General features: G+C 35.8%; 1 protein-coding gene across 4 annotated transcripts in view; it reads right to left on the bottom strand.

The window, feature by feature from the left end:
• Positions 1–1,757: 1,757 nt before the first annotated feature.
• The window catches only part of plx (PTB_TBC1D1_like and TBC domain-containing protein plx), a 33,308-nt gene continuing 18,122 nt past the window's right edge, over positions 1,758–16,943 (bottom strand). For 3 of the 4 annotated variants that reach the window (XM_027368639.2, XM_027368641.2, XM_070125599.1), the window contains 20 exons: positions 16,140–16,386; positions 15,683–15,812; positions 15,425–15,527; positions 14,464–14,592; positions 11,253–11,373; positions 10,917–11,033; positions 10,579–10,789; positions 10,215–10,353; positions 9,069–9,328; positions 6,107–6,246; positions 5,589–5,729; positions 5,227–5,376; positions 4,903–5,064; positions 4,466–4,617; positions 4,195–4,287; positions 3,876–4,035; positions 3,411–3,580; positions 3,083–3,292; positions 2,766–2,933; positions 1,758–2,463 (listed from right to left, as the gene is read on the bottom strand). In XM_027368639.2, the coding sequence (XP_027224440.1) occupies positions 2,266–2,463; positions 2,766–2,933; positions 3,083–3,292; positions 3,411–3,580; positions 3,876–4,035; positions 4,195–4,287; positions 4,466–4,617; positions 4,903–5,064; positions 5,227–5,376; positions 5,589–5,729; positions 6,107–6,246; positions 9,069–9,328; positions 10,215–10,353; positions 10,579–10,789; positions 10,917–11,033; positions 11,253–11,373; positions 14,464–14,592; positions 15,425–15,527; positions 15,683–15,812; positions 16,140–16,386 (3,201 nt within the window). In that variant the 3' untranslated portion in view covers positions 1,758–2,265. The remainder of the gene's footprint in view (positions 2,464–2,765; positions 2,934–3,082; positions 3,293–3,410; positions 3,581–3,875; positions 4,036–4,194; positions 4,288–4,465; positions 4,618–4,902; positions 5,065–5,226; positions 5,377–5,588; positions 5,730–6,106; positions 6,247–9,068; positions 9,329–10,214; positions 10,354–10,578; positions 10,790–10,916; positions 11,034–11,252; positions 11,374–14,463; positions 14,593–15,424; positions 15,528–15,682; positions 15,813–16,139; positions 16,387–16,943) is intronic. The other variant, XM_027368640.2, reaches the window with a different exon arrangement.

The following is a 16,943-nucleotide window of genomic DNA, read 5'->3' as shown; positions in this document are numbered from 1 at the left end:
CTATACAAAGAGCAAAAGTTTGACCTTCAACTTTGATGAGAAGCACAAATCAGACTAGTTGGTGAATATTGTTTGGCAGCCAACAATTGCTAATAATGTCTTGCCTCTTTCTGGTTTCCTCTGTAAGTCTAAATAATTTCATATTACAAGACTTAGTTACTATCTTCAATATGTACACTTTTAGCTTTAAATTGCCACTAATGAAACTGCCCTCAGTTCTGCATGAATCTAAAGAGCACACAGACAATATAATAATACTTATTGCAAATTCTACAGTTACTATCGATACTAGTGTAAGTCATACTGAACTTTATGTGAAGGTAATTATTTTTTTTATCAAACATCAAAGATTTAGATCTAAGCTAGGCTTTTTAGGGAATAATACCCAATAACAGTAAAACATAAACTCTCATGAATTCTGGACCTTTACACAATACACAGTTATCTCTCCTCGTAACCTCGACCGATGACCAAACAGTAATTTTAGCAATGGAGCAATATTTTCTTTATATAGATCCCTCTAAACTGAGGGGTTAACAGTAAATCAATGATTTTCCTATTTATCTTAAGCATTTTTCCTGAATAAAGTATCTGATGACACAAAAATGGACTTTCAAAATGAAAATATCATTAACTTGAGGGGAGGGATAGACATACATATCTTGCATAAATAACTGCATATTGACAACAATGTCTTGACTAGATGAATTTCTGTGCAAATGCTGTGTTATTTACAGTCTTTCTTTCAAATCTTAACATTATATAAAAAAGCAATGGGTATATTCACATCAGCACACACCATCACTATCATATCATAAATTATACACCTCTACAGTAAAATTTGTAGAGTTACAGTGAATTCTGTAATTCATGTCTCGAGTTAGAATATAAAGCAAACAGGAAAATATTGTAACATTCTACTTTACACTTACGGAGAGCCATTCCACAATTTCCTGAGCCCACACAAATCTCAATGAAAATGCATTCATATTTACACTAAGTCTTGCACTTCAAAATTACTGCATCATTTGTCTAAGTTGCACATGCATTAGCACCAGACAGTAAGTCTTAGAAAGGAAGCGGAAAAATAACAACATATTCAGGAAAGAAACTAGGAAAGAAAACGAAAAAAAATGCCAATGCATAACAGAAAGTAAGCAACAGTCTCTTCCATTTCCATTTTTACCATTCAGCATTACCATTGTGTAAACCATCCGTTTTGAATCTCACATCTGAAATACACGCCTCCTATTCATATTAGTATATCCTTCAGATAAAAGTCTCAAAACCAGTTGTACACAAGTTGGAAATGCTAAGTGAAAGGGACTGAACTTCTAATAATAAAAACAAATCAATGAACTTATTAGAAAAAAAACAAGGTAAATATCAAATACACAATCTTCATGTCCTAGGACGGCTTCTACAAAGTGCTAATAAATATAAAACTTTTATATACCAAAATAAAAAATACAACTATTACATACACTACCATTGCAGAACCATTCCTTTGCAATTTTCACATCCAACTAAACATCAAGAAAAAAGTAACTATTGGCTTCTTTAACAAGCATTGAACTGATAACCTGAATGGCTTAGTTATGTCTTCTCATGCAAGGAATTTTATCTACATGTAATCATATAATAATTAGGAGCAACTTTTCATGCCACTTCAAGACTCTCTATTCTCATGAACAGTCTTATTTCTATTTTTGTTGCTTACTACATAACATACACCAGGATTTACAGTTACACACTCGTTTATATGATAATTAAACCACTCTTTATTTGTTAACATAACACACAAATATATAAATGTTTATTAATGTAACATTTCAGTTCACACTTAAAGTACATTGTTACAATGAACAGGTAAAAGCTGTCTAGTTTTAACTGCATATTAACATTCACTTACATATAGAACACAAATATTTAGCTTCATTCATTCTTTGGCACACAGCCTCTCCACAGACACTAAAATATACAGTTAATACTCATAAATGTTCCTGAATATCTTCCTTGACAAAAGGTTAAATAACCCAACATCTGCTGCTGTCAAAAGCCAAAATTATAACAGTATTCCCCTTTAAATAGTTGAATAATATATGTCTAAATATTAGATATACAATTATAATGCTCTTCAGTCATGGTCCAATAACACCCAATATAAAGATGGTCCAGCATAAATACCCTCTCTTTCTTGAGTGAATAAAATATTTGTTTGCCCCAAATATATAGACAGTCCTAATATATTAAACTTTAATAATCTTAATCATTGTGAACAAGATGTTTGATGTATCTCTGCATTGAACCATAGTCCATGCTCATCGTTCGAGTCTGATGACCTTGATGAGCCAGGAGGAAGTCACTTGTTGGAAGAGATGAGGAGATATCATCGCTCTCCCTTGAAGATTCCCTGTCCTCTGACTCTGTGATCTTTAGCTCTAGGTTCTCTTTCTTTTCAGTCTGTTGCCAAAAAGTGAAGTGATACTTTAAACACAATGGCAACATTGACTTTGACCTGATACATGAACTGAGGCCATATCTCAAACTAATCATATTATTTCATTGTGTCCAACACAACACTAGGCATTTTTTGCCGACTGGGTTTAAAACATAAATAGAAAAGTATATTTCAATTTTTCATTTGTGGTATTCAAACTATGAAAAGAGTTAGAAAACGAAGAGGATGAAAGTAAGTGTGTAGATGGTTGGATGGATGAAAAGCTATATGCAATTAATCAAATTCCAAATATAACCGGCAGTACCTTCAAGGCATCTGTAGGCAAGAATCGCTGTAAGTTAGGAGGAATTTCAGCCAAGCCTTCAGGAGAAACTTTTTGTGACAGAAGGCTCACTAATTGTTTCAGATTCCCACGCTCGAGTTCTAGCCATCTAACCCTCACCTCCAGATGGTGCTGACTTTGCTGTAGGCTCTGCAGTGAAGATTATTAGAAATTTAAATTTTTTTTCAAAAAAGAATATGGACGTAAAATAAAAATTTTCATAAATCAAATATTCAAGTTCATAAGATATCACATGATGCCTGCCATGATTATTCAGACAAATAACTAACAGTCTATACCTGGTTTGAAGTTTCAAGTGCATGTTGCTGTGAGTTTGAATGATGAAGCTGTTCTAATAAATCTAAGTTTTGTCTCTTAAGGTTTCTATTTGCTTCTTGGAGCTTCTTGAAGTCAGCATCTTTCTGGGGAGAGAGAGCCAGCTCTTCCTGGAGTACATGGTACTCAACTTCATACGCATGGAGTTCTCTGCTCAATGACATTTCACAAGCCTGTATACATGAGAAAAAAAGTTACATATCCCCTGTGAGATAACCCTACAGTTCGTGTACAATGATTTCTGTCCAACAACCTTGTTTAGTATCTGACAGAATATAAAGAGGGAAATACCTGGGATATAATGTATCCTTGCTGAGAGAGCTGAACATTGGGCATGGTTGTTTTCATGTAATCCATGATCTGCTCAAATGAATCACATGCTAGCAATGCTTCTTCATGATTTCTTAACAACACTAATGCAATGCGAAAGATGGCCTCCATCCCTTCTAGGAACAATAAATCTGTAACAATAAGAGTAAGATAAATATTCACCAGAATAATTTTATTATTTCAATATGTGCCTGTTAGGAGAATCATGCAAGTTTAAAAATTTAAAGGATAAAGAAAAGATTGCTCATGCAAAGCCTACAGTTCTTTAATGAAACAGCACAGGCATAAATATCCAACATCCTTCAACAAATTTACCTGTTACATGAAGAACATCAATATTTATCAAAGTTTCATCCTTACATACAAATATATCATATCAAATAATAATAATTAAACACAAATACTAAGCAATAAAAATGCACTTACCAAATACACGAACAACAAAATTTAATGGGAACTGTGAAGCAAACATAGTCAGGAACCATGGAGCAGCAAAAAGCTGGGGTGTAACCTCATGGTTCTCCAAATGGTCGTACAATTTCCGTAGCTGGTCATGTAACAAGCGTGAGAGTTGATACATTTGTACCTGTTGGTAAGTAAAGAAATATTAATACAAAATTAATATAAACTTCTCGTTAACACTTTCTTGTACGAAATTCAGAAATGTAGCATTTCATACCTCATAAGGAACATACTCAATCCAAGACTTTAAAACCATTGTGCAATTACTGTGTGTCAAACTAACCTGAAGGCCAATAAAATCTGGTCTGTACTGACGTCTGCATCCCATTACATACATTAAATGTTTGAGCAGACTGTAAGCAATCTCATCTTCTGCCTGCAAGTGATTGGATGTAATATATATTATTGATTACAAAATATCAAAATGTTCATTATTATAAGCTATTCTATGACACTAAACAAGACACTATGACACTATGATGATTCAGTATCAGAAAATATACTGGATGAGATAAAGGCATACTTGTAAAATGAAAAAACAAAATATTACTTACATGAAGCAACAAAATTCCTCCAACAAAACTAAGACCTTGGCAGTAACCCACATCACTATCAAGAAGTGAATAAGCCTTTAGGACATTGAAGAGGGCCAGCTGACCAGGCCCAAGAGTCTGCATGAAGTAAGGATGGGTTGGGAACGTACGACCTAGAAATTAGAAAAAAATAAAAATAAAATAAATGTAAATATATATGTGAATAAAAAACATGTGCTCTGTATTTTCCCTATGACACAATCATAAACAATATAAACTCTAAAAATACCTCCTTTCTGATTATGCAAAAACATGGAATATATAATATCCATTTCTGACATTATTTTAAAAAATCTAATTTCTGTCTTATGTAAACACCAAAGCTTTAATATATTTCTATTGAAAATTTGATATGAGGCTGGTACATATGAAATAAGAAAGAAAAAAAAATGTCACACCTAAATCTATGAGAATAGCATGATGCTGTGATGTGAGGTCCTTGATCATGCTGTCAAATGGTGTGTTGTAATTAGGTACTTGCGGAAGAGCTTTTGGATTCCGTGCTATGTGTTGGTGGATGAGGAGCTCCCAGACATTCCCACGAACTGCTTTTGGGACACCTGTTACAGCAAAGTTCAGAGAGATGTCTCATCAATACTATAAAATATGTTATATATAAAAAAAAATTCATCCAGAAAAAGCTCAATTCATAAAACTTTATTCCAAATATCAAAGGGTAAATAATATACTAAATGAAGGCATAATGCAAAGCTCTCACTCACCTTGCTTAACACCACTATGAAGGATGTTCGAATCAATTCTGACATGAGGTCTGGAGAGCATCAATTCCCAGGCCTGCACAGCCTCCCGAGGGAGATCCTCTTCTTCATAATTCAACCGTACTCGCAAAAGAGCTACCTCTTGCTGGTAAGCTAAAAAAATTAAATATCTATGTTTAAAATAAATACAAACAGACAATGACTAGTAACTTCTATTCTTAAATCCTATTCCTCAACTGCATTAAAGCACTACATATCAGTACTTCATAAAAATATCGAGTGCAAGGAATTATTTTGCATAATCCATATTACCAGTAAATTCAAATAAACAATAAATAAACATCAAAGAACTTTTGTAAGCCTACCTCTTATGCGCTGGCTTTCCTTCTCCATACGATTAAGAAGAATCTGCTGGAATATTGCTTTCTTCCAGATGACTTTCAATTGTGCTATGGGTCTCTTTCCCAAAGGCCTTTCTACCTGGCCTCGTGATTGATCTTGTCCTTCTGTTGGTAGGAGTAATCAATGTATTAACTTATCTAACATAAATCTAAGCATCATAGTCTCGATTAATGTTCAAAATCTAATTTGATGTGGATAATTTCCATGGATGGAATTTTATTGCCTGCATTTTTTTTTTTTTTTTTTTTCAATAAGTATAAAAAAATGAATGTCTTACAAAGTTGTAATCTTTTGATTAAAAAAAATTGACTAAAGGTCTGTACATGCATGTGTAACCTGTCAACTGGAACTTGAATTACTTAAATGACAATGTTTTAAAATCATGAATATATAACTGACATTTGCAAATTCATGTTATTTATACTTCAGCCTGCACCTATACAGTCATTTAGCATTAATTGCTAACATTTTGTTAAATTACCTGTTTTGTTACAAGGAGACACCACACGTTGAAGAATGGCATGTCTGAATGAAGTAGAAGACGATGACTTACTGCTGCTCTTTCCATCTGAGCTGTGTTCCTCCTCAGTTCGCGAACTTGATGATCCCACCTTCATAAAACTGACAAAGAGTGTGTGCAATATATAGAAGACATTTTTCATTTTGGAGAATCAAAACTTTTAAAATATCAAGAGGCAATCATCAAGCACCTAAACCTTTCTAGCCACTAATGACAGCTAGCTCTCACACTATCAGAGGTCTGTGTTTTCCACTGATTACTGTAATTTCCAACGTCAAGAGTGGCATCCTGTCTAAACATCCTGTGCTTCCCATTAGCTGTTACACTATATGAACTCATGTTATATACTATTACTACATCTGATTTGAAGTAATCAGTAATCTGTTAATATGCAGATTAACAGATCTCAAAAAGAAAAACAATATAATAAAACACAAATTCTAAGAGTACATTTAAAGAGTAAAAAAACAAAATGAGATAGTTCATACAGGCAACTCCCTAACTCCTCTACCTATCTGATTTCCTAAAGAAAGATAAACCCTTCTTTCCAAGACTGCTTCTTAGATAAACTGTAATTTTTCCCACTTTTGTTTAAAGTGATAATTCTACATTCATATTTTGCATCATCCATATACTAGTTCACTGTGGATAATTTTCAAATGCACAGTAACTTCATTTACAAAATATTGTTCAGAGAGTAAAAATAAGAAAGGGGAAAGGGCAAAGTAAGATGAAAGAATAGAGGAGAAATAGAAAATGAGAGAAAGGAAAAAAATGAGTAGGGGACAAGGGAGCTTGTATTGGGAGGAAAGAGGGGGTAGATGGAGAGGAGGGTGAAGAGAGAGGGGGAGGAGAGAAGGAGTGAGAGACAGGAGAAGGAGGACAAGGGGGAGGAGAAGGGGGAGGAGAGGGGGGAATAAGGATAGGGAAAGGAAGAGATAGAGAGAGATATGAAGTGAGGAAGGAAAGGATACAATCACTTGTCGAGGCCACCCTGTGGCAATCTTTTTCCTGAGCATACTAACCTCATTTTTTAAATGTCCTTGAGAACAGGAAATTCCCAAAAGAGAATGAAATGGAGGAGAGGGAGAAGGAAGAGGAGGAGGAGGAGGAGGAGGAAGAAGAGGAGGAGGAGGAAGGAGGAGGACGAGCAGTAGAAGGGGGAGGAGGAGAGAGTGGAGGAGGAGGAGGAGGAGGAGGAGGAGGAGGAGGAGGAGGAGGAGGAGGAGGAGGAGGAAAACAAAGGGGAAGAAGAGGAGAAAAAGGAAAAAGAATAAGAGGGGGAGGAGTAAAAGGAGGAGGAGAAAGAGGAAGAGGAGGAGGAGGAAGAAGAGGAGAAAGAGGAAGAAGGGGAGGAGGAGGAGGAGAAGGAGGAAGAAGAGGAAGAGGAAGAGGAGGAGGAGAAAGAGGGAGAGGAGGAGGAGCAGCAGGAGGAGGAGGAGCAGGAGGAGCAGGAGGAGGAGGAGGAGCAGGAGGAGGAGGAGCAGGAGGAGGAGGAGCAGCAGGAGGAGGAGGAGGAGGAGGAGGAGCAGGAGGAGCAGGAGCAGGAGGAGGAGGAGCAGGAGGAGGAGGAGCAGGAGGAGGAGGAGGAAGAACAGGAGGAAGAGTCTGAGGAAGGAGAGGAGGAGGAGAAAGAGAAGAGGAGAAGGAGGGAGAGGAGGAGGAGGAGGAAGAAGAGGAAGAAGAGGAAGAAGAGGAGGAGGAAGAGGGAGAGCAGGAGGAGGCAAAAAAGGGAGAGTAGGAGGAGGAAGAGACAGAGGAAGAGGAGGAGAAAGAAGAGGAGGAGGAGAAAGAGGGAAAGGAGAAGGAAGAAGAGTAGAAGGAAGAGGAAGAGGAGGCAAAAAGGAAGAGAGAGAGGACAAAGATGAAGACAAAGAGGAGAGAGAAGAGGAGAAAAAAAGGAGAGGAGGAGCAAGAGAATGAGAAGGAGAGGATGAAGAAGAGGAAGAGAAAGAGGTGGAAGAGAATTTTTCTTATTCTAGTGTTTTATGTTGTTATGCCTCCTCCCTTCTTGCGGGATTTTCCCCAGGTTCTTCCATTCATCTGGTGGCCTTGGAGGAGGGTTCTCTTCTATTTCCACAGGCCCACCCCTTATTCTGCCCACCTAACATTTTATAACCCTGGTATTCCCACAATGGCTGTTGTTTTCTGAAAAGTGACTGCAGCAGCAGCCATACTTTGGCCAACCATACTTTGTCCATTACCCACTGGCAGAGCTGAGATGCCACAGCGGACAGCTCACCTCCTCTATTTTCCGATGTAATTGATTTGTTTTGGGCTACTTCAATTAACAGCTTGACCCTAAAATCCTGTGCCAATTGTGTTACCTTTGTGCTGAGCAGTCATGGTTAGCTCCTTACTTTTGGTAGCATCCTCCCATTGGCCAATTAGTGGCCCCCAAGTCATCTGTAGTATTGCAACCCTCCTAGAGCAAACAAGTTCTGGTGCACCTGCTACTCTTCTGTAAACTGGTTAACAGTTGTGTTTCCCTACAGGATAGCTTATGTCCAACACTTTCTTGCTGCTGCCAGTCTCCCAGTCCTGGTTAATCATGGTGCAACTCTACAAAACAGCATGGGATACCACAATCAACCTCCCAGAGCCAGTTAGCTGTTCTGTAACTGCTACATTCTTCTCTCAGTGAGTGGAGGTCTGTTTGGAGTTAGCTACGGGAATGAATCTCATCTTTTCTGCTCTGCACTCTTCCCTGAAATCTTCTCTCCAAATGGGCTGCAGACTGAATGGCAGACTACTCTGCTTCCTTATGGAATCCACTCCTCTCCCCCCACACTGTTACTAACTGGTATTGCTCATGAAGAAACTCAGTTGTGATTTTCAACTGAATTCATAACAACAATAACTCTCAGATACATTATAGTTACATAAAAACCAAAATAAAAATGAAAAGGTTCAACAAACTTACATATTTCTCTTAGGACTAACAGGTGCACTTTCTTTAGCTGCCTTCTCAGCAATCATCTTCTGCTTAGCTGCTGCCCGTTTGGCAAGGAACTCACGCCTCATGGAATCTCCACCAGAGGAACTGACAGTAGACGAGCGAGGCCGGTGACGCTGGCCAAGGGGGGAGTCACTGAGGCCTTCCATGCGCACCTTTGGGGGGGTCGTGGTTGAGGTATGGTGCTTCTCACCAGAGCCACTCCCAGATGAGCTAGATGAATGATCCTAGGATGGTGAAACAATTATCTATGGTTGTGAATAAGCAAGTGTGATTAACAGATTCCATATTAATGTCTTAATGAAGCACAATGGTAAGTTGTACCATCAAGAAAAATTGCCTCAACTGAGAATTAGCTTTAAAAAAAGAATGCTTTCCTCCCTGTGTATTGGTGTGAATCAGACTAATGTCACACTAATTGTCACTTGGCCACAAAGAGCCATCCCCCTCCTATCTCAATCCCTTCTACCCAACTGGGTCTTCTCCTGTGTTTCTGAGTGGCTTCTCCTCCCATCTAATCCTCCCACTCTACCTCCTTACAGCCATCAAAGACAAATGCACAAATGGATGGGCAAAGTGGGTTGAGGAAATGCAGTCTTAAGGAGTTAATTTTGATTATATACTTCTTTCTAACATAAGAAAATAATCTGGTAGAAGTTGAACATTTGCAGCTGGATGGGCAAAGTAGGTTGAGGAATTGCAGTCTTAAGGAGTTAATTTTGATTATATACTTCTTTCTAACATAAGAAAATAATCTAAAAATATACACTCACTATTCACAGTGTAGTATCTAACACTGTCCTTATTAATTTTTTCAACTTACATTCAGACCTTTTCATTCCAATGTAAATGTGGGCTAATATTTTTCAGAGTGCCTTTATTATTACCAGTATCATAATCATAAATAACTGTTATTTGCTCCTATCATTATGAAAATCATTATTCTATTTACCCCTCTTTATATGATCATTCATACTTATTAAATCATCTTCCCATATACTATACTATACTGTAAATGTGTAAATGTGTATTCATTTCAATGCATAACATCATTCATACAAATTCACATAGATTCATTCACAAATGTGTATCTTCAAGCAGACCATTCAATACCTCTGCAGGCGATCCCTCCCGTTCAGCACTCTCACTTTCACGTCCTTCCCGCTTCAGTAACTGGTTGAAAGATGTCGCCAGGCTCTTTTTGGCTCGACGTATGGAGGACTCAAAATTTGCACCTATATGGAAATCTGGCCTGTTGGAATGCATCTCTGTTAAACATCAAAAAAAGATGATGCCCTCAAAGAAAATTGAGAATCTTCTTTACTGCTTACTTGACAGCAAAAACCAATGAGGAATTGATAATCTAATTTACCTTCCCTAAATCCCATTAAGTATTATAATGAGTGAAAAACAGAAAATACAAATAAAAAAATTAGCAAATCTCAACAAGAGTACAGACTTCCTACAAACCACTTACTTAACTCCACCACCAGGTAGGGCTGTGTGGGTGTGAGACGACTGCTTGCACTCAAAATGAGCCCTGAGGAGCATCATGAGAATGTTATTCTGAGCCTGAGTATCTGAAACCTCCGCCCCCTCATATTTTGCAATAAGGGTGGTCCGATCTTCTTCTGGCAGTGAATTCAAGCGTTTCATAATAACTGTGTGGGCTTTTGCTGCAGGCATTCCTATTAATGAAAAGAAGATAAATTTAATAATGCTCTACATATCCATAACAATTTATCACAAAAGAAACTAATATAGTTGAAATGAAAACTAACATTTTGTATAAAAAATCACATAACAAGATATTACCTTCAACCTCTGCACACAGCTGGCTGAACCACCTCATTGGACAATGATCACACAACAGGTTTTCTTGTCTTTCCCGTAGCTGGGCTTCATGCACAGCGGCAAAAGCTTTACTGAGAGCTGTAATTTTAAGATATTTGAACATTACACTTTTTGAGATATAAATATTAGTATTTCAGAGCTTTGTTGTAGCAATTATCAAAAATCCCATCTACATAAAGGATAGAAGTATATGAAAGTTGATTAATGGAATCTACATTCCAATTATATAAAATCTTGTTTGTAATAAGTTCATTACTTTAATCTTTATAATAATGCCTAAATAACAATTTTTACAACCTTGCATGATTTCATCAGTAACTGAGCTGATCTGGCACTTGAAAACATATCCAAGGTAGCAAGGGGTGTCACCGCTTATTTCTCGGCAAATGAACCCAAAGTGATCATTCTGCTTGACACCCTGAAAAGACAACATAAAATGAAAGTAAAAGCATCAGTATGAAGCACAAGTCTGTCAAAATAATACATGTATATCTAAGTAGGCTGGTGACACAACAATAACCGTAAACATTTTCTACTTGTTATTAACCCAATGCCGACGGGAAAATGTTGCGTTAACTTTAGTATTTTTTTTTTTTTTTTTTTTTTTTTATGTTTCTGTAAATAGATGGCTCTGCCAGTGCTTAGCCACCAAGGAGTCAATTACTTTATCTTGTGACCTCACCTTTCCTTAAAATAGCAAATGCTTTATTTGGAAAATGCTTTATTTACTAAACCTATAAATATCAACACTGCTATTTTTGTTATAAACATTATAATTACTATATTGTTACTGACATTACTAACAGCAGTATTAAATACTAGAATATATTAATGAAAATCAAGGAAAAGGGTAAACAGATGAGACAGGTTGTTCTCATTAAGGTTCATTGGTGACAGTAATTGTGGAGTCTATGTGTAAAGACAATTACTAAATTAAACAAACAGTGGGCATGGCATATACGCACATGACATCCCCATCGGCATAGGCTTAAACTTTACGCTGATGATGTACTGAATGAAAGACAGAGAAATATAACAAATACACACGAAAAAAGAAACAGAGATAAACATAGGAGAAAACAAGGGTAAAATGTATTCTTGACAGGGGACTGGGAAGTAGAAATATACAGAAAAAAAGAATACAGAAAAACAATGAGCATACATTAATATTTCAATAAAAAATAATAAGAAAAGGAAAAGAAAATATTGCTCACATACAAAATTAAGCAAGGTTCCAGCAATTCTATAATACACTTCACTTGGGATTTGCACAGACCACTTCATCACTTGAGCAGATAAGCCAGAGGAAACGCTTATCTTTGTAGAGATAATACAGAGATAACAATATAATGACTGTCTTGACACCTATACTTGCTCTTAACTCAACAATGCCATGAAAATGTGAAGTTCACTTCTGCATTAGTTTTGTTAAATGTATCTACATGTAGATGGATACTACACAAGTGCTTAGTCACCAAGAAGTCAATTAGTAGTTTAGGAGGCTTTACCTGATTTTGCCTCCTTGAGTTTTCAGGGATTTTTTATGCTCTTAATACAGAGTCTTAGTAAGTTATACTGGTGATGAATACTCAAATTACATTTTAGATTTGTATGCAACTAAAATCAAATTTCTTGGTCCCTGAGCTATGGCAAACTCAATTGTAAGTTTTCATTGCAATCTATCAATAATTTGCTCCATAATCCTACCGACAGACCAACAAACCAAGAAGCCCAAAATAAACTGGTACACTACTTCCATGGACAAAATAATAACAATAAAAGTAACAATAGAAATACAAACATTATACAAATAACAATATTTCTTATAACAGCTATTACTAACAATAAGAAGAATAAGTTAATTCCTTATCATCCCATACCTTGCTGAATTGAAGGCCATAAAACACAAAGAATAACAAAAAAAGATTGAATCTGTGATTATTGCTTACATCTATCTTAAATGCAAACCAGAATGAAAGTCAGCTAAACAACATGACAGGCATAAGAAAACAAGAAAATGATGGTTTCATTGATATGATCATTGTTGTTTCATATGCCTTTGCTTTGAATCAATCCCAGAGTTGAAGTTATATTATATATAAACTAAGACAAGAGCACTACTACCAATAGTAAGAAGACACGTATAATAAAATTGAAAATAATAATAATCATAACAACAAAAGCAGTAGCAGCAGCTACAGAAACAATAACATAAAAAATAATAAGGTATTTGACAGATGAAATATGATCTACATGACAGGTCCGGTGCAAGGATTGCTTTCAATCAGACTATCACAGACTAGACAATGTTAATGCTAATAACAAATAATAAACTAATATCAATATTATTAATGATAAAAGAAACAATAATAATGATAATAGCAATAATAACAACAATAAAAAATGATAATAATTATCATCATTATAAATTATCATCATCATCATCATCATCATCATCATCATAATCATCATAATCATAATAATCATAATAATCATAATAATCATAATACATTAGATGTGCAGAAAACAAATAGTTAAACCTCCTCTACATTTTTAGCTGTGGTATAAACAATGTTTCAAGAATGAAGCTAAAAAGAAACATCTTCCGAGGGTCTTTTATCTCTTTAATGACAAGTGAACAACCGTTTAGCACACACAACATACAGCTTGCTTGACTGTGTGTTGTATGGATACTATTTGGGCCCCATTCACCATTACATGATTAGATATCCTCTTGTGTGAGTAGGTTAAAATCATAATCATAACCGCTCAAAGAGAGCAGACCTATGATTTATTTTAGTTCCTGGATAGACATCTACCACATTCTTTAAAGGGAAATTTATTTCCTTATCTATTTTCTACAAGAGACTGCACTGGATATAATATTTCAATTACACCCAAGATCTGTTTGCAGATCCAGCTCACCAGCAAAGTTAAGTAACTAAAATAACTAACAAATCAACTATCACCTGGCCCATGACCAACCCAACTATAGGATATAGGTGGGTTGGGAGCCATGCTTCATGTCATTCTTGAATATCTGAAGATTCAAGCCAGTTAAAATGGGGCCCATGCGGCGAGTCCAGGCCTAGTGACACAACAAATTTGTGAAAAGTCAACCTAACCAGTTAACTAGTTAAAGAGTTGATGCCCATTGGTGGAGGCCCAGCATTGACCCAAAGCAATACTCCACAATCACATTGTTTTTTAGGCTCCCTTCAATAAAGAAGTAAAAAACACCCTAAATTTCCATGATCATACCCCAGACTATATAGGTGTTCAAACCTTCCACAAGGAACTTAACCAATCCTAAATTTTTCATCACAGTCTGTCAGTAACTCTTCATAAAATCTAGCAACCAATTGACCACTAAATTTGGACAAATGCATAATCGATAATAATATAATAATAAAGTTAATAATATGATAATATAAAAAATAATAATCATCATGTCAGTGAAAACCATTAACCATTGTATCATTTCCCTTTCAGTATAATAACCACTTACCTGACAACAGTGGGCAATATCTCTAAAGTGTTTGTTGAGCTGAACTGACTTAACCTCTGGATTGATTAGCTGGATTTCACTGCGTCCAATGTGGAACAGCATTGTACGATTAAAGTCATGGCTCAGCATCTGAAGAAAGTAAAATATTTACATGTCATATCATTTCATTATAATTAAATGGTACTGGCTCAATATCCACATTCTCATTAGCAATTTATAAATAATAATGACATTCATGAAAGCATGCTGATAATTACAAGTGACTAACATAGTAGTGATACCAAATGATCAGTTGATAACTTACCAACCCACACTTCCAGCTTGATAGAAATACAAAGAACATTCTTCATTTCATTAAAGTTATCAAAAATGACCAAATATATGAATATGCAAGCTTTTCAAAATGTATGGTTAAGGTACATGTTTAAACTAATGCATAAATCATACCTCTTTTTTTTCTCTCTCAATACTACCATGAGAGATATAAAAGTAAAATTAGTCACCCTACATAATAGCAAAAAGTAATATCAACTATGACTCTCACCTATCATAAACCTGTCCAATGTGAAAAAGAACTACCTATACCATATGCCTAAAGATTTTACACTAGATCTCCTCTTTGTCCACTTTCTGCTACTCTTTCCCCTTCCTAAGTCTATCTTTACCTTTCATCACTAAAGAGGAATATACCAGAAAACAATAGAAAATAGCAGTTAAACCCTTAAGTGACCATTCCTAAAAATATACATTTTCTGACCAGAAAGGAATATCATGATGAACCTTCTGGAAAACAAGCCATGGTGTTCTTTTACAACTCTGAATAAAGATATGTAGAAATTTTGCTAGATAATATTTCAGATTTAGTACAGATTACTAAAACAAAGGCATTATGCTTAACTTCTAAATACAAAAAAAAAGGATAAGGGTGAAAAAAATAGATAAAAAAGAAAGAAAACATTACTCTTAAATCACAATCATTATAGCGGATGCCTCTTGGTTTTGCGGTTATACTGCCTATTGAACCAGCTCGAGCACGCATTCCCTGTTCCGGTGCAGTTGGCGCCCTGGAACAAAGCACAAAATTATGAGCTACTAACCTTTCTTTATCTTTTCAAAATATAAGTTTTCTTGTATCTGATACAGTTACTGATAAAAATGGAAATCCAAGATTTCCTTCAACAGTAAGAGAGGGAGGAGGAAGAAAATTATGTAAAATTACCTGCGAAATAACTGACTAGAATCTCCAGAAATTGTTCTTAGACGCTGTCGAAATGGCTCAACAACTGATAACTCCGGAGCAAATGTTTCATCCGATTCTGATGTGCTTTCTTTGTCTTGATTTTCAAACCCTAAGGATTTAGGACAAATCAAGCATGCTATTAACATATCCACTGATCAGTTAGATCAACAAAATTCCTTTTTCACACAAATAAAAGTTAAAATATCTTAACCTTTAGGTGAACAGCATTTATGAGCTAAAGTGATCTTGTTTCTATCTTTTCCTTACTACATGATTTCTACAGGATTTTTCTACAGGCTTTCTACCCTTTTCATTTCCTAATGGAGTCAGCAAGTCAATTATCAAAATGAAAAATGATGTACAATAAACCAAACAACAGCAGTGTATAGGACAATGTAAACACACAAAAATATATCACGATAATAAAAACACCAACTTTGACTAGCAGCCGCTTCAGTTTCAGCATTGAGGCTGGTGGACCTATATGTCACCATTTCCACGGCAGGAAGACTCTCATGGCCTGAGGTAGGGGGGGTCTTGCATGACGGCTCTGTTGATGACTGTGGTGGCTGATCTACATTCCCCCAGAGTGAGAAACGTACTTTGGCAGCCTTATGGGGCTCCTTGTTCTCCTGGTCTTTTTCTTTGCCTTGGGTTGATGGTAAGAGAATTTTCCCCAGTTCCTACAAATAAAAACTTACAGTACTATGTGTGTCCATATAAGGTGGAATACAAGTTTAGGATTAAGAGGAATATTTATGCAAAATCAAATGCATTACACAGAGCAATTCCTATAATTATGGAATGGTACAGGGCTTAAATTTGCTACTTCTTTTTTGTAAGTATGAATCTTAAAGCTTTTGTGAGCATAAGAATAAAAGCATTATTGTAAATAGGCTGTCCAGGGTCCCCTTTACTAAAGCAGTAAGTTCTTATCAGTCTGCAAAAGCTATGTAAGTCACATTAGACATACTGTTGATATTGCAGGGATTAAAAGTTTCCTCACTAAGATGGATCAGAATTATTATGATCTAGATTAAACACAGAGACTATGTACTTTACAGCTCTCTATAATATGAAGGATACTTAGAATAACTGGAATCACTATGCTTAACTACTGAAAAACACCTGCAGATGTAAAGTAAGATATCAGGATTTTCTAGTAGCAACCATGAAATAATATTCTAATAATGAACTATCAAATCTATACTAACTAGATACTGCATCAACACATAACATT

The sequence above is a fragment of the Penaeus vannamei genome, chromosome 9, assembly GCF_042767895.1.
Source record: "Penaeus vannamei isolate JL-2024 chromosome 9, ASM4276789v1, whole genome shotgun sequence".
Taxonomy (NCBI): domain Eukaryota; kingdom Metazoa; phylum Arthropoda; class Malacostraca; order Decapoda; family Penaeidae; genus Penaeus; species Penaeus vannamei.
The sequence above is the reverse complement of the archived record's forward strand: the minus strand, read 5'-3'. Positions and strand labels throughout refer to the sequence as shown.